The sequence below is a fragment of the Oncorhynchus tshawytscha genome, linkage group LG06 (assembly GCF_018296145.1).
Source record: "Oncorhynchus tshawytscha isolate Ot180627B linkage group LG06, Otsh_v2.0, whole genome shotgun sequence".
NCBI classification, from domain to species: domain Eukaryota; kingdom Metazoa; phylum Chordata; class Actinopteri; order Salmoniformes; family Salmonidae; genus Oncorhynchus; species Oncorhynchus tshawytscha.
The window spans coordinates 13675580-13694522 of record NC_056434.1 but is presented as its reverse complement, the minus strand read 5'-3'; the positions used below and the strand labels follow the sequence as shown (position 1 = coordinate 13694522).

At 42.0% G+C, this 18943-nt stretch overlaps 1 protein-coding gene across 6 annotated transcripts in view; it reads left to right on the top strand.

Annotated features, from left to right (window-relative positions):
* The window catches only part of LOC112252062 (nuclear factor 1 A-type), a 357068-nt gene that overhangs the window by 61936 nt on the left and 276189 nt on the right, over nt 1-18943 (top strand). For 2 of the 6 annotated variants that reach the window (XM_042322993.1, XM_042322995.1), the window contains exon 2: nt 9795-10323. In XM_042322993.1, the coding sequence (XP_042178927.1) occupies nt 9795-10323 (529 nt within the window). Of the gene's footprint in view, nt 1-2075; nt 3602-9299; nt 9585-9794; nt 10324-18943 lie in introns of those variants that run through there. The other 4 variants (XM_042322994.1, XM_042322991.1, XM_042322990.1 and 1 more) reach the window with 4 other exon arrangements.

Sequence of the window (18943 nt, the reverse complement as noted above, 5' to 3'; positions counted from 1 at the left end):
CTATGTATGCAAATGCTGATAATGCAAATAAACTTGGCATTAGGACAAAACAGAAGAGCATTGCACTCCCGGTGTTGCCGTCTGCTAGGCCATTCTAGCGACCAGAGTGAGAGATACATTGTTTCGTTATGTGGTAACAAGTTGTTCTGCAGAGTAAACGAGCGATAAATGCATACCGAGAAATTCTGGTGATATGGGTTTGTCCAATAAGATGGATGCTGGATTCCAAATCCTAGAGTTTAGTCCAATCAGAGGACGGAGCTCTAGCGTCGCACTGACGGCATGGATACGGTGAGGCTGGCAAAATGCCGTTAGCAGGTTAGCCTATTCTCAATAGAGGTTCTATGCGCTGCAACATGAGAAAATACAGTAGCCTAATAGACATCTCCTGAACCTATTGTGTCCGTTCAAGCACACGAGGTAGTGAACAACATGCGTAGACCATTTTCCTTACGCCGCACGGTTATTGTGGCGTAATGGTGTGTGGCTTGTATTTGCTTCAAGGTATTTATTAACATGAATTACTTGAGCAACACACGATCTATAGTCCATATAGTGAATCAACACTTCAGTGAGGTATAACGGTTGTGTAATATCCCTTTCGGGCTGGTGTGAGGGCTTTCAGTAAATGCAAGCAGCCTTTGCCTACTTATATTATTATTATATTATGCTGTAATAGCAATATATAATAACCGTTGCAAGTGCACCTTTGGCGTTGTTGGTATGTTAATGAACCTTTGGACCGTGAACAGGCATGCATTTGGTTGCGGAGTCTCGCTGCCTTGGTGCAGGTGTGTGTGGAGAGTGTTCTGATGCATCAGAGACCACACTCGCCACTTGTGGCCGCTTCCCTGCTGATTTTCTAGAGGGCGCACAAATGACTTCTCCCTCTGGACGGAAGTTGTTCACTAATAACAAATTCGGACAGCGCGCACAGAAACAGAGTACATTCATGACACACACACACACACACACACACACACACACACACACACACACACACACACACACACACACACACACACACACACACACACACACACACACACACACACACACACACACACTTGATCCAGTGATTCTGCACGGGCTGCTCGAATTTTTGTCAGGACAATCTGATATTTTGGAGAAAAATCCGTCAAAATTCTTCGTCACACCAAATGTTGGATGCCTTTACTGTAGGCTAATTAGTATTTGTCTTACTTTTGTTTAAAACACACTGTAAATGGGCCTCTAAAATGCGAGTATTGCTTTGTTGACATTATTTCGATTAAGGGCAGGTGAAGCAGACAATAGGCTACCGATGCCAAGGCGTTTGGGTAGTATGGAACGTTAGGAGTATTATGGAATGTTGTAAGATGTTGGTCAGTCTTTTGATATAAGCTCTATACCCAAGTTATTACGCATGATTTACGCACGTTGTGTTCACTATTGCCAAGTAAACAATTGTTTGTTTGATGCTTTAATTGTGTTTCATTACAATTTATTATTTTGTATAGATGGTTATGATTGAAACTTAATGAAATAAAATTCAAGCATCAAGTGTTCGTTAATTAATGCGTGGAGTTACGCGATGCTTTGGTTTCGGATAATATACATAGCTTCGCTGTGGATAGGAGAAGATCTTGCTCATGCTTACATAATGGCATGTGAGTTAGGAAAATGAGTGGTAGCCTAATCTTATCTCTCATATGGCTCTCTCTCGTTTATGTTATATAATTGTGTATGCATGGGGATTTTGTTATGTAAAGTTTAATGCACTTTATTGAATGGTTGGGGTCTGCACTCGCTGTGCACCCCTCTGATGAAATGTGTTGTGCAAGTTTTTGCAAATAGACATAAATTGGCCAAGCAGACATTGATTTGCATGTAATGTAGCATATGTCAGTTACAATCAGCCAATACTATTAATAGATTAATAGCCTAGTAACATATTAATAGACTATTAATGTCAATGATGACCAATAATTATAATTAGGCTATAACTTGTTGTAAATGTCGATAGTTGGAATATGGAATACAGTAAAGCCTACTTAGTCCGACGAATGTTAAAGTTTAGCATTTGTTCAAAAGGGGCGGTATATCTCCTATCGACTGTGTGGTGATCCCTCGAGCTCTCTCCTCCCAGCTATACACCGTCTCGTTTGCTTTAAAGATCATATAAGAGCATTTATTTAGCAGTGTTGGTGTTGCAGTCTTACGCGATCCCTGCTCTTCCTGATTTAAATGAATAGGTTCGCATTGTTTGCATCAGTTTGAAAAGCCATATCATGGCGGGGCTAAGAGGCTCAACTAGGCAGTTTATAATTTGAACATTTTAAATAGGCTATGTAGACGATATATTACTGTCCCGCATGTTCATTGCAGGCTATGTAGGCATATTGGCAACATTACTGTCCCGCATGTTCATTGCAGCCTACATTGCAGACTATGTAGGCATATAGGCTACATTACTGTTCCGCATGTTCATTGCATTGACGTTGGTCTCAGTAGCCTACTTCCTTAAAAGCGTCGATACTTTGGGAGCTATGTTGAGAGGTGAGCACAAGAGTTTGTCCTCCGCACACAGTGGACAAAAGTGAATTGTAGCTGTATGGAACTCAGTGCATGCTGTTGTAGCTACTCTCCGCGGTTAAAAGATTAACAACGTGCTCGACACTCAACCTTATATAAATGTAGATCGGGTGCTGAATCCTCGTATGTAATCCAAAGAACAAAATCCTCCCCTCCGCCATATACAGGACAGACGAAAAACGGATTCAATTTATCGTCTCCTGTTTAAGATTATTTTCTAAACGGAAACCATCTGTCGGGCTTCAGCAATAAGCAATTGGTTGGGTGTTCAGAGGCATTACTAGATCCATTAGCTACCGCACCCTTCTCGTTCGTAAATCCGACAGACTCATGCCAGAGTTCGCTCCACGGTGAAGCAAGCCGCACCACATGCCTTCAATGCGTTCTGTTTTTGCAACCTTTCAGTGGAGTGAATGAGAGATCTCTTACCGAGTCCAGAAGAACGAGCGTCTGACAATCAGATATTTTTTTTTGTAACGGTATTAATACGATATATCAAGATTTGCACCGTTCGAAGATCCCTTATTTTTTCCTCTTTCCTGTGATTTTTAACCTCCGCTACAGCCAGTCTGCGTTGGGACTTTTCTTTTGTTGTTTAATATGCCTCTGGTGAAAGTTATGAGTTCTCCAACAAAGGGACTGCTCTACGGCTTTTACTGCACTGTACGGTAGATGAATGCGGAGAGTGGATCGTTGTAACTCGAGGCGGGGTTAAAGTTCAGCTCTATGCAGCGGTGAAGCGTTCGTTGCAGTTCGCAGAGTTGGAAATGTGAAAGCAAGAAGCAGGCTTTATTTTTCTCTCTCCCTTCTCTCTGTCTCTCCTTTTTTCCCTTTTCACACACACGGACACAGCCACCACGCATACACGAGCAGACACGGACACACACTCACACACATAAACACGCAGACCCGTCACAGCAACCAAAACACACACACATACACTCACACATACACACACGCATACATACACCCTCCAAATCCAAGATTAGATACATCAGACATGTATTCTCCACTATGCCTAACACAGGTAAGTGAGCCTTTCATCTGTCTCTAACCATTTGTATTGCATTCATGCTTTCTTCCTCAGGGACAGGGTGATATGGGCTAACGTTGCTCAGGGCATGTAACTTTGTGTGCAGTAGATTCAGCATTCCTGGTTTGTCAGAGCCGTGTGAACTAACTACCACATGGCGGATGGCGCCTATCTCCTACATATATACACACACGTATATGCATGTCTATTTTAGTTAACACTAGACATTGACTGTCTCGATGTCAAGCGCGCTTTAACTTGGACTACTTTTTTTTATCCAGAGTTTCAATCCAAAAATGAAGGTGGCCTCTCCTATAAGTTACATGTGCACCTTGTTGTCGGCGCGTCTTTCCACATATTTGATATGAATGAATGCACACAATGTTTTAACATGGGGTACATCATTTTCCAAAGCTTCCCCCGGTCGGCTTCCAGGTCGCTGCACTTTGGATGTTTAACATCCATGCCTGTTGTCACTTTGTAGCGATTACTGCTTTGAACACAATATTTAAAATACATCCATTTGCTTGGTCTAAATTGCATCCAAAAATGATCCAAATGAAAACTGTTTCACATTATCGAGTCCCCGCCACTCTCTGGCATTAAACTTTGCCACTCTGGCATTACACTTTGCCACTCTGGCATTAAACTTTGCCACTCTCTGGCATTAAACTTTGCCACTCTCTGGCATTAAACTTTGCCACTCTCTGGCATTAAACTTTGCCACTCTGGCATTAAACTTTGCCACTCTGGCATTACACTTTGCCACTCTCTGGCATTAAACTTTGCCACTCTGGCATTAAACTTTGCCACTCTCTGGCATTAAACTTTGCCACTCTCTGGCATTACACTTTGCGGTGTGCCATGTGCACGGGGAAAACACAAGTTGCGACATTACACTTTGCGGTGTGCCATGTGCACGGGGAAAACACAAGTTGCGACAGTAAACTTTGCGGTGTGCCATGTGCACGGGGAAAACACAAGTTGCGGCATTACACTTTGCGGTGTGCCATGTGCACGGGGAAAACACAAGTTGCGACAGTAAACTTTGCGGTGTGCCATGTGCACGGGGAAAACACAAGTTGCGACAGTAAACTTTTCAAATAGGCTACTAGGCTACTATTATATTCGATTTTTATGGATAGTATTGTTTTTATTTGCGCACTATGAGTGACATGTACTATGCACTTCCTCAATAACTTCGATTATATTTAAGAATTATTCAACAACTTTCTGTGCTCTAAGATAGTTGTCTTTTCTTGGATTTGAATGATTGTTGTTAGAGTTTGATACCCGAAATATGGTGGTTTGTAGGCCTGACCTAAAGTTAGTCAAGGTGGGAACGCTAGTGGAATAGCTTGCTTAATGATCAGTTGCATATCCGTAAATGTCCTTACTGTTTAAAAGCATCATCGGCCTGTCGTTCCTAAAAAAAATCTAAATATTATTTTAGCAAATGTATCATAATACAGTTATGGGTTTGTTTAAGATGAGAAGATATTCTCAGTACGAGTAGCCTGGGGTAAATGTAAGATCACCAGGAGGAAAGTTGCAGCTGCGTGTCAGGAAGGCACAGAAAATATCCATCTATATTCCATACATTATGTTAGGGGTTTGTTGAGGTGACAGAACAGAGGACCCATATACAAATGTGAATTAACAGAGAAAAAGCGCACTTATTAACTGTAACTATAATTGTTCACATATTACAATGTTATAACAACATATATTTTTTCCCTTTTTTTCCTCGTTATTGGAGGGCAGAAACTGAATTGTAGTTGTGAAAGTTCGGATGGATTTTTGTGTGTGTGTGGAATAGTTTTCACTGCCTAGAGCTGCATAAGGCCACAGTATAATTGATTTTTGAAATTGATTTCATATTGACCACCAATAGGCCTATCTATTGGCCTTGTCTCAAGTCAGTTGTACTTCAGTTTTGATCATATTTCCCTAAGTTGATTTCATGTTTTCATACATGTACTTTTCATTATTATTTTGGGATATAGCCTAGCTTTTTTCAAACATTTTTTCAAACTATGACCACACAAATGTATGTAAATGACAAGTACCTGACTTAATAGCAATGATGGGTTCTGGTCCTGGACTTGCCAACCGTTACAATGGAAGACCTGTTCAGAACCATTAGTGCTAATTTACCTCTAGTGCCAAGCATTACTGATAAGTCCTGAATATGTATCTATTAATATTTAATACGGTTGTACAGTGCATATACAACAAGAAATAAGTGAAATGGGCCCAAAGGAGAAGACTGAAACCTGATACTAGTTGATGGACACTAACTTGAGAAGGGACATCTGGAGAAATCTCTGGCTTGAGTATGTAAAATATTTATTCATCCTAATTTTGCCTGAATCTGTTTTATTTCTTAAAACATAACTAGGGTAATTCACATGTACTACAATTCATCTCAGCTGTATAAAACAGAATCTGTACTAATTGGCAAATTTTAAGTATTGACAGTTGAATGATATATTGCAAAGACGCTGTATGTAATAAAATCATCATATTTGGGCAAAAAATACTTATAATCAAAGTCTTTCAATTGATTTTAAATATATTTGGCATATCTGGCAAGTTTTATTTGTGGGTCGAATCGTATACAAGACAGGCAGGCCTAAAGCACTTCCACATTTTTTGTTCACTGCAAAGCATGAAATATTATACCTAGAACTGAACATTGACATTCTTTGTGCATTTGTAGAAAAACTATTGATAATTGCCAGAATTTGTCATTGCATACTGCCTTCGAGGCACATGGTAGTGTTTGTGTTTGTGTCTAGACGTGGAGAAGATGCAGAGATAGAAACAGTTGTGCACGTTGCATGGCTTTGGAAAAACATGCCCCTTACAGCCTACACGAGGGTGTTCGAAGATTTACCTTTGTGTAATTGCTCCAATTGATTAGCGAGGCGTCTGCTCTGTTTGAGTCTGTTTACTGTTGTGGGCATGCAGAGGAGAAAGTAAGCTCATCGACACACTCCCATAAGTACCTCTGTGTTGTGGCGTGGGTGTCAGTAGGAGGGGATTACCATCATTGCTATTCTAAATGACAGTTATTCATGAGCTGTTGTTATAGGCCTGTTATTTGGAAACATTAGATCTGTCACCAAGGTGAACAGAAAGAAAACAAACTTCACAGCTGGAAGTTCAACTTAATATTTTCTACTGACACACTTTTATCAGTAAATATACACTACTCTAGTAGTGGAAATGCAGCAGATTATATATATTGAAATTAGGCCTATACATGAAGTGGTTGAGGCACCTGTGCATGTGTTTTATTTACGTACAAAAGCAGCAAAAATGCAGAATGTAGACTATGTAGGTATTGTTCAAATGGCCCGGAGACAGGGGAACTGTATATTTTCATACAGAAACCACAGATAACAATGCTCATATCAGCCATGAAGAATTTATATTTCATAGCACATTGGCTGAAGTTACTTCAGTTGGAAATGCCATTTACTGGTTTTTAAAACAATACCATTTTCATGCCTATGAGACAAGGGAGTGTGAGTCCTTTTGAAATTCGATGAAAAGGATGGTGTCATGCCATCCCAGTCAGAGGTACAGTATTTCCACGTATCAAGATGAGGAAAAAGTTCTTTAATCTATGAATGGTTGAGTACATTTTGCACTGACTCAAATTAAGATCCTACATCTGTAGTTGAGCACACTTTGTACTGGCTCAAATTAAGCTCTTTACATCTGTAGTTGAGCACACTTTGTACTGGCTCAAATTAAGCTCTTTACATCTGTAGTTGAGCACACTTTGCACTGGCTCAAATTAAGATCTTAGAATCTGAGGTTGAGCACACTTTACACTGGCGGCTCAAATTAAGATCTGACATCTGTGGTTGAGCACACTTTGCACTGGCTCAAATTAAGCTCTTACATCTGTAGTTGAGCACACTTTGCACTGGCTCAAATTAAGATCCTACATCTGTAGTTGAGCACACTTTGCACTGGCTCAAATTAAGATCTTACATCTGTAGTTGAGCACACTTTGCACTGGCTCAAATTAAGATCTTACATCTGTAGTTGAGCACACTTTGCACTGGCTCAAATTAAGATCTTACATCTGTAGTTGAGCACACTTTGCACTGGCTCAAATTAAGATCTTACATCTGTAGTTGAGCACACTTTGCACTGGCTCAAATTAAGATCTTACATCTGTAGTTGAGCACACTTTGCACTGGCTCAAATTAAGATCTTACATCTGTAGTTGAGCACACTTTGCACTGGCTCAAATTAAGATCTTACATCTGTAGTTGAGCACACTTTGCACTGGCTCAAATTAAGATCTTACATCTGTAGTTGAGCACACTTTGCACTGGCTCAAATTAAGATCTTACATCTGTAGTTGAGCACACTTTGCACTGGCTCAAATTAAGATCTTACATCTGTAGTTGAGCACACTTTGTACTGGCTCAAATTAAGATCTTACATATGTGGTTGAGCACACTTTGCACTGGCTCAAATTAAGATCTTACATCTGTAGTTAAGCACACTTTTCAATGGCTCAAATTAAGATCTTACATCTGTAGTTGAGCACACTTTGCACTGGCTCAAATTAAGATCTTACATCTGTGGTTGATTACACTTTGCACTGGCTCAAATTAAGATCAGACATCTGTGGTTGATTACACTTTGCACTGGCTCAAATTAAGATCTTACATCTGTGGTTGATTACACTTTGCACTGGCTGGGGTGGTAAAATGGCCTGAGGTGAAGCCTACTCCAGACCACTCACTACTTCACTAACCTCTACTGAGTGTATTTGGGAAATTAAAATACGTCTCTGATGGATTTGTTTGGATTTGATTGGTGCATTTTAAAATGTACTGTTAGACCCGTGCCTAGTCTAGCTTGCCCCCCCCATAAAACCCACAGCATACTCACTGTACATATGCATGTAAACACTTACCTAGAAGAGAAGCATATCTGCTCCGTTGCTTATAGCGTGATCTAGTGTGGCATGCTGGTACAAAATTGAAACGGAGTATTTGGAATTGGTACACTTATAAGTTTGAGTTAGAACGGTGTATCCGTATGTCAAATCAAATCAAATGTATTTATATAGCCCTTGTTAGATCAGCTGACATCGCAAAGTGCTGTACGGAGGGGATTTGTTTTATATAACGGGAAAGATTTCAGGTTCCAGTGCTCTTTTATTTTCTCATTCGGCAATGAACGCTTTTAGTACATAATAAGGATTTCTACAAAGGAGTTTAGTTACATTTCGTCTCTTTGGTAGCTCAGCTGTGTTTATTTTTTAAATCTAAAATGTCCTTGTAGTAAAGTGGGACCAGGCTAACATTGTATCGTCAATGATCGTTTGTTCAATAGACTTAATGTTAGTGGTCATTCATCTATTATTACAATTTCTTTGTACCTCAACAATATTATTGTGACAGTTAGCAGACGCGAGACTATTTTAAATATGAGAGAGTAGTTTTAAGAGGTTGTTGCCTGGTTGCGTTGTGCTGCATCGTTCTGGCCTAGTGTCGTGCTGTAACATTTACATGGCCTGTATTAGGTTGTGAGGCCAGCTTTTGAGAGGGAGCATATTGTCCAGTGTGTGACTGTGCTAGTAGCAGGTGTAACGGACTGATCCACAACATGCCATCTATCCACATTCTTCCTCTAATAGATGTGCAGGCAGCTCTCCCTGCTAATAACCCACATAATGTACCAGTCTTTCTGAGCGAAACGTTTCTGCCTGTACATCTCTTTGTGTGTGTGCGTGTGTGTGTGTGTGTGCGCGCTCGCGCATGTATATATGTTTGCATGGCGAACAGTTAAAAATAGACATTCAGCTTTCCCGCTCGGCTGTTGCTTTTTCTATCACCTCTCTGGCAGACACCCACAGAACCACATTCTTGCCAGAGAGCCAAGACACGGCCGTATTTCACACTGCTCCCTCTTTGTCCGTACGGTCCAGAGAAACTCCTCGGTTAGCCCTTTATTGCATTCCTTCATTGCCGAGTATTTCAGATACAAGTCAATTAGTGTTTACTCAATGTATATCTGATTTAACAAGATTAATTGTAATGATTATTGTTGCTTTGCCTTTTATTCGATTACATAAACAAAATGTTTGACTATGAATGTATGTTACCACCAAATCATTAATTATTTTCACCTGTGGTCCTCTCTTTCACAGGATGAGTTCCATCCTTTCATCGAAGCTCTGCTGCCCCACGTGCGAGCGTTTGCCTACACATGGTTCAACTTGCAGGCCCGCAAGAGAAAGTACTTCAAGAAGCATGAGAAGCGCATGTCTAAGGAAGAGGAGCGCGCGGTCAAGGACGAGCTGCTCAGCGAGAAGCCTGAGGTCAAGCAGAAGTGGGCATCACGCCTCTTGGCCAAGCTCCGCAAGGACATCCGGCCAGAGTTCCGGGAGGATTTTGTGCTCACGGTCACCGGGAAGAAGCCCCCGTGCTGCGTGCTGTCCAACCCCGACCAGAAGGGTAAGATGAGGAGGATCGACTGCCTGCGTCAGGCTGACAAAGTCTGGAGGTTGGATCTGGTCATGGTCATTTTATTCAAAGGTATTCCCCTCGAAAGTACTGATGGCGAAAGGCTGGTAAAGTCCCCACAGTGCTCGAACCCAGGGCTGTGTGTGCAGCCTCATCACATTGGAGTTTCTGTGAAGGAGCTTGACCTCTACTTGGCCTACTTTGTTCACACAGGTAAGTCCCTCTTTTGTTTCTCAACTCTCTAAACAAGTCAACATTTGTTAAAAATTGGAGTTGCATAAATGTTGGCCTCACTTCATATGATCATAGGAAATAGGAACGTGTGATAAAGTTGTACTGTTAATCAAAAAGAAAAACACTTGGATGGGGTTAACTGCTCAAATGGACCTTATCAGAGAGCGCAGACCAATGTAATGTACGTAGTTGGCTTCACTCTTTCAAGGAACAATCACAGGCCACTCATTAAGTAAGCACCCGACCAAAACAAATTCCTTGTATTGAAGGAAGTTGATTCACCTTGCCCTCACCAAACCCAACAACAGTGCACCGCCCCGCCCCGCAGCCCCGCCCCGCCCAGCCCCGCCCAGCCCCTCCCCAGCCCCTCCCCCTCTCAGGATGCAGACACAAATGTTATCTGTAGCAGACAACCATCATTTCATCACAGCAGTAGTCTGGGAAAAGCAGGACAAATCTGCCAAACTCCTCGCACTGCCCTGTCCCTTTGCTGTTTCCAACGGGCCAGAAGTTGGTACTGTGTGACGACAGTCAGCTGCCTCAAAACACACTCTCTCCATCACAATTACTCAGCACAAGCAAATGAACTATTTGGTACATATAAAAACTTCAACATGCCATCAGCCTTATATTTGATTTCTCTCCTGTTAATAATTATTGTATTCAAAGGCTTTCTATTCAAAGGCTTCTAAAAAGTGTAAAATACATACTAATTAACAAATCAATTCGATAGGGTTTCATGTTTTCCCCATGAGCTAAATCCTTATCTGGAAATGTTTTCAAAATGTCTGTAAAAAAATTTGTGTTTTCACCATTTGATATGAGTTGTTCTTGTGCCATGAAAACTCCCCCTGAGAGTGAAGTACAGTGCAAATAGCCGATAGAGAAATGTTCATTGACAAAAGGCAGTGGGGGTCCTTCCTCCACTGACAGCAACAAACACCAGCTTTCACTTGCAAGGTTTGGAAAGAGCTCTGTTCCACCAGGCAAACCGAGCACCTTAATTACAACCATTTCCACTCTCCAACAAATGGTTTCCAGAAGCTAAAGTGAGCTCGGTGTAATGTGTACCTAGTTTTACATTCCCATAGCATCATATTGTCATCATATGTATATATATATATTTTTTTAAAGCTTTTGTTCAGTTTTTGCAGATTTTTGCATCGACAGCCGGCAAATTTAAGTTTAAAATGTTGAAGGAGGTTATGTAGTGATGTTGGTCAAATATCTGAATGGAGCTTTTAATGATTGGAATAGGCCTATAGGATTGGGGTTCCCTTGTGGGAGCTGTGCTGTACTAGGTTTAGTTGGGCTGGAGTGGAGTGGAAGCTCATTTTAAATGGAGCCAAGCACAAAAGTGTAGGCCTTTGGAGGATTTCTGTCCATATACTGTATAATCGGCCTCATCATGAAATCATGAACTCATCAGTCAATGACGTTATAATGGGACACAAAGAAATCCCCAATTAGCAATAAACACATAAAACCTTACATTCAATTGCTCAATGGTGTAGACAAGTCAAACATTGACACTAATTTCCTAAGTTTCTTTTTGCACTTACATTTTTTAGGAACAGATACGTCTTGTCTCAAATATGCTGAACAAAATAGAAACGCAACATACAACAATTTCAATGATTTTACTATGTTACAGTTCATATAAGGAAATCAGTCAATTGAAATAAATTAGGCCCTAATCTACGGATTTCACATGACTGGGCAGGGGCGTAGCCATGGTTGGGAGACAGGCCCACCCACTGGAGAGCCAGGCCCAGCCAATCAGAATGAGTTTTTCCCTACAAAATAGCTTTATTACAGACAGAAATACTCCTCAGTTTCATCAGCTGTCCAGGTGGCTGGTCTCAGACGATCCAGCAGGTGACGAAGCCAGATGGGGAGGTCCTGGGCTGGCATGGTTACACGTGGTCTGCGGTTGTGAGGACGGTTGGATGTACAGCCAAAATCTCTAAAACAACAGTGAAGTCGTCTGGTGTAGAAATTAACATTAAATTCTCTGGCAACAGCTCTGGTGGACATTCTTGCAGTCAGCATGCCAATTGCACACTCCCTCAAAACTTCTGTGCCATCTGTGGCATTGTGTTGTGTGACAAAACTGCACATTTTAGAGTGGCCTTTTATTGTCCCCAGCACATGGTGCACCTGTGTAATGATCATGCTTTTTAATCAGCTTCTTGATATGCCACACCTATCAGGTGGATGGATTATCTTGGCAAAGGATATATGCTCACTAACTGGGATGTAAACAAATGAGTGCAAACAATTTTAGAGAAATACGCTTTGTGTGTGTCAGGAACATTTCTGGGATGTTTTATTTCAGCTCATGAAACATGGCACCAACACTTTACATGTTGCGTTTATATTTTTGTTCAGTATACAATTTGCTCGGGCTCATTGTGGCTAAAATGTCATGGGCGCTTTGCTCTCGCGAGCATTCTGATAGCTAAAGTTAGAGTTTTTTTCAGTCTTGATTGTAAATCAGCTATCAGAGTGAGAACAAGAGGGAGAAGAAATAGATGGTTCCCACAGAGCACAGAGGTATGCCTTCAGTAGAATTAAGTCTGCAGTGTGTTCTCGCTCTCTCCATCTCGTTTTCTCTCTCTCTCTGTCGCTCGTCGCCTCATCCCACAGGATCAAGTTTCTTCCTCTGTCTTATTTAAAGCAGTGGAGCATTTCTAGAGCTCTGTTGATTTACAAGCCATCTGAAGAGAGGCTGACCTCATGCACCGATGCCGAAGGTGGGGTTTTTCAGCTGAAGTCAGTAATTAAATGCCAGGGCAAGGGGTGGAAGAAGAGGACCCTCGTGACAACACTATCCTGCCACCAACCCATTTAACAGCAAACTTAGTAGACCACTTTTATTATCAGGGTATGAAAATTCTCAAAAACAACTATTGTGCAAATTCACACAAAGTGTGTGTAAACTTGCAAAGTTGACAACATAATTTGCATTTTATTAATTTTATGCTTACTCTTGGTGAATTATTGTGCAATATGCTATATTCTTGGGAGAGGTTTGTGATATAATGCCACATGCCTAACCCTACTTAGTGGTGAGTGTGTGTGTGTGTGGGGGGGGGATATCAGTCTTAACCAGGGCTTTCTGTGCGTTGTTCAACCGTCACATCATGTGTCATCTTTAGGAACAATGTGGTGTCAGGGCGGGCCCCCCTTTGACTACAGAGCAGGCAGAGTGGCCAGGGCTAATTTACAGCCTCGCTCTCGGCCCGGCAACTGGTGTCACTATCACAGGAGCACTCAACATGTGGGAAAGGTCATGGCTTAAGATGTTAGGTCCTTGACCCTATCTTCTAGGCATTTGACCTCTTAGACAAATATCACCCCTCATTAGCAGCCAGTCAAGCTGCTGGATAGCATTGGCTTTGGAAGCCTCTGTGATCTGCAGCCCACTTTCACTTTCCCAGCAGCCCACTTTCACTTGGTTTGTTGGCAGTTGGTTAAAATTAGCCAACAACCATTTCGACATTGACTGAAGCCGCTTGACCGCTTCAAGCCATTTATTTAATGAACGCAGAAAAATGTGTTAAAATGTTGCAAGCCATATAGGATGCTATAGTAGCCTTTGATGGCTTATGCCTTGATAGTTTTCTGTAAAGTTGAAAGTTGTTCGGTGATTAACTGTTGCAGTGGTAGTTGAAATCATACAAATTATATTGTGAAAATGTTCAGATTTTTATATATATATATTTTTTTTAATTTTTTTTTTTCTTCACCCAGATAAGTATTATTGGCAAAAAACAGATGAAAGAAAACTGTTGAGTGAGACTAGTGGTCCCATGGCTAAATCAAATCCAATTGTATTGGTCAAATACACATATTTAGAGGATGCTATTGCAGGTGTAGTGAAACAGTGCAGTGATATCTAACTATTCACGACAATACACGCAAAAATAATGGAATTAAGAAATATATAAATATTAGGACGAGCAATGTCGGAGTGGCATTGACTAAAATACAGTAGAATAGAATACAGTATATATATATATATGAAATGAGTAAAGCAGCATGTAAACATTATTAAAGTGACTAGTTAGTAAATACAGTAGAATAGAATACAGCATATACAGATGAGATGAGTAAAGCAGTATGTAAACATTACTAAAGTGACTTGTGTTCAGTTATTAAAGTGACCAGTGATTCCATGTCTATGTATATAGGGCAGCAGCCTCTAAGGTGCAGGGTTGAGTAAACAGGTGGTAGCCGGCTAGTGATGGGTATTTAACAGTCTGTTGGCCTTTAGATAGAAGCTGTTTTTCAGGTTCTCGGTCCCAGCTTTGATGCACCTGTACTGACCTAGCATTCTAGATGATCGGGGGATGAACAGGCAGTGGCTCGGGTGGTTGATGTCCTTGATCTTTATGGCCTTCCTGTGACATTGGATGCCGTAGGTGTCCTGGAGGGCATGCAGTGTGCCCCCGGTGATGCATTGGGCAGACCGCACCACCCTATGGAGAACCCTGTGGTCGCGGGCGGTGCAATTTGTCTTACCAGGCGGCGATACAGCCTGACAGGATGCTCTCAATTGTTTGTGAGGGTCTTAGGGGCCAAGCCAAATTTCTTCAGCCTCCTGAGGTTGAAGAGGCGCTGTTGCTTCTTCTTCCATTTGTGTTGTGGTCAGACTGAATGCTCTATTAAGTCTGCTAACCATGACTTCATGTCACTTCTGGACAAGAGCAAGTAGACTGGAGGGTATTGTAAAAACCTATATGGTGGACAGCTGTCTCATCATTCAAGTGGGATAGTTACTCTTAATAAGACTCTGGTCCTTTAATGCACACCTTGATTGCCGACTCAAGATAATGGTCACTTAATAATGATTTATTGTGTGTCCCTTTCGGGAAATTTCTTGCATCTCAACAAACAGCAGAACAAGAAGAAGAGCAGGGAACCCACCCCTGGCCTGTTTGAGAGACACCAGTCGCCGCCCTGCAGTGCCAGCGGAAGTGAAATCAATCACAAAATTGAGGGTGAAGGACGTTGAGTGATGCTTAAGGAACGTGAAGGCCTCACTGTGGACTGGTTGGGTGATTTGGCTTGAGAGACCCTGGCCTGTAAAGGGAGAAAGACATCCATGGTCGGGTTGATTAGCCTAATTTATGGCGGTAAGGTCGCGAGCAATGTGGAAATAAAGAAAGCAGCCCATAGATCGGCTAGCTAGGAGGAATGATGTCCTAATAGAAAATAACAGAAACTCGGCCTTGTTGATTGAACTACATTTCCACCTCATCCTTCTCTCCGTTTTCGCTGTGCACAATACAATTGAAGGATATCACTGGCTGGATGAGAGAACATGTCACGGAGTGGACCTACAGTTGTAGTCGGAAGTTTACATACACATTAGCCAAATACATTTAAACTCAGTTTTTCACAATTCCTGAGCGGTATGACGGCTGTGTGGTCCCATGGTGTTTATACTTGCGTACTATTGTTTGTACAGATGAACGTGGTACCTTCAGGCATTTGGAAATTGCACCCAAGGATGAACCAGACATGTGGAGGTCTACCATTTTTTTCTGAGGTCTTGGCTGATTTCTTTTCATTTTCCCATGATGTCAAGCAAAGAGGCACTGAGTTTGAAGGTAGGCCTTGAAATACATCCACAGGTACACCTCCAATTGACTCAAATTATGTCAATTAGCCTATCAGAAGCTTCTAAAGCCATGACATAATTTTCTGGAATTTTCAAAGCTGTTTAAAGGCACAGTCAACTTAGTGTATGTAAACTGCTGACCCACTGGAATTGTGATACAGTGAATTATAAGTGAAATAATCTGTCTGTAAACAATTGTTGGAAAAATGACTTGTGTCATGCACAAAGTAGATGTCCTAACCGACTTGCCAAAACTATAGTTTGTTAACAAGAAATTTGTGGAGTGGTTGAAAAACGTGTTTTAATGACTCCAACCACAGTGTATGTAAACATCCGACTTCAACTGTATGTGAACATTTACAGGGCTGCTGTTAGATATGTTTTGTTGCTGCTTTACCTTGTTTGACCCTGGCGGCAGAGATGAACAAACAGTTTGCGTGTGTTGAATGACTGTAAAGACGTCTGACCTATTTCCCTCTGAGCTCTTAAACAGATTTGCACTGTAAACTAGTTAGCTTTGACGATGCATCCTCGAGGCACTGTAACTTTTAGGTTCTGATCAAAAGTAAAGAGTCAGGCCATTTGTTTTACTGGCCTGGAACTGCAAGCATTTATGTCCAGAGAGTTTTGCGCAACCCTCCACAGGTTGGGCGAAGAGGGGTTTTGAAAGGACTTGGCCTTACACACAGAGCACACACACCAGTCTAGTTATCTGCCAGTTTAGATCATCAGCCACTGCTGGAAAACAAGGAAAGGGAAAAGAGACCAGCCGTTCCTTTGTAACGGTGCACGCACACAAAGATGGTGGTTTGCTGTGTATCCTGGGGGTTTTGCTGAGAGTAACCAAATCTGGCAATATCTACCGGCTGACTTTTGGCTCTTCTAATGTTACAGCGGTTTTATATTTCCCTCCCCTTCCACAGGATGTGGAATTACAATAACATGCCGCTATTTAAGGCGATTGTGGGATAAACCACAACAGAGGTTGTGGTTACTGCAGTACACATTGTGGCTTGGGAACCCCTCACCACCACCCACCAATTCAACCCCCCCCAAATCCCACTAACCACCCGACTGCCATAGCTATGATTATAACAATGACTGTGTCACCACACTCTCTTTCGTAAGTACAGAGATACACACACATACACACACACACACGCGCATACTGTACCATTCATTGTAATTGAGGTTGGGGCTCATTCATTAAAATGCTTCATTGTCATAGCGTTTGATATCAGCGAGTAATAGCAGGTTTGTGTAGATGACCTACTAGAGAAATCCAACAGCTGGCACAGCCCCCAGTGCCAAAGGACTAGCACAGCCAGGATTAGATAGCCAGGATCAGATCATCTGATACACTGCCTGTTTAATATCGCTGGATGTGCTGGCCAATTTGTCATCTTGACTGCTTTGAGGACCTTCTATCCCTTCGTCTTTGTCAATTTCTTTGTTGTTCATTTGATAAGCAAAAACTCATTCTCTCTCTAAACAAACCAGTGCATTTGGGTGATACCATAACATTTTAAATCCTAATACATCCTAAATATGAAAGAGATTAGCTCATTACAAAATCTCATATTTGGACAGAAAATGTTTTTATAATAACAATGCCAGCTTTGAGCAGCAGAGGCCAGGCTACATAGCATTAGCGTTAGTGTAGCATAGTGTGCGCTGGCCTGGTATGTGTTTAGAGATGCGATGCTGTCTCAATGGGGCAGACGGACGGATGGGGGGATTGGCAATGGGGAAGTTGGGCTAATTAATTCTGCATTAATGCCCCAGTCACCCCAAGACATCCCCAGCAGCAGAGAGGGGGAGACAGAGGCATGTGCCAAGCTTTCTGAAGCTCGCTGTTCTCTTTCTTCTTTGTTCATGAGATACGGTGGTTATCTATGAGACCTAGGCTGACAGGAATCTGCAGGCCTCAAATCTGCAGGACTGATATTTTCTCCTCTCCTCCATGTTGGATATTTGCTTTTCTTTGTCTGTTTTTTGGGGCCTGTTTGGTTTAAAGGAGTTAAAGCTTAGGAACTGCATGTGTCAAACTATAGCTCTCCCTAACGGCTAAGAACATTCAGGAATTCAGGACACAGACATCTCTTCTCGATTCAGAACAGCAGCTTTGGCTAACTTCTGAGAATGGACTCTTTGTATCCACATGCCATTCAACAAGAGTCCCATTGTCTTTAGCTCCCCTCTAGCCTCAGCGCTAGTCATTGCTCAGTCTTTATTGTATGCACTGTGATTGTATTAGGACTTGATGAGGACTTCATTTTAATGGTGGGCAGACAGCTCATATGCTGTTCAGGCCCGAGCGGAGGAAAACTGTGCTAATCATCTAATTACCGCCAGGATTCTTTTTTTTTTGCCAAGCGACCGCTACGTAGCTGTACATGGGTCAAAGCGAACGCAGAGAGGTAGAAACAAGCCATTCATCTTGTCGCCTGTCTTGGAATATTACACTTGTTATCCTGCGCATTGATTTGCAATGCCACATGACGGCGTGTCGGTGACGCAAACTGATGTACTTTTTAAACCACACAGATACAGACACACACACACCAACGAATGTGGCAGCGAGGGGTCGGAAAGGGGAGGAAGAGACAAAAGGGTCAGGCCCAGAATCTCAGTATTCACTGTGTTTAAATGTCAGTTCCTCTCCCGTCTTTGTCCAGGGAGCTACAGGAATGTGCTGCAGCCGGTGATTTGTGCCAGTCAGTAGGGAAATATCGTAACCATCTTTATGGGGGATCTTAGCAACTGAGAGAGGCTCATCTCCCGCCACCCAGTGCCCTAGCTCTCTCACTTCAACTGCCAGCCGGCCCAGTGCAAACGGACGAGATTTGTTTCTTTTACACTTGATAAGATTACATTTACAGAATAAAATTGGTCCTTTATGGCCTCCCGAGTGGCACAGCGGTCTAAGGCACTGCATCGCAGTGTTGCGGCGTCACGACAGCCTGGGTT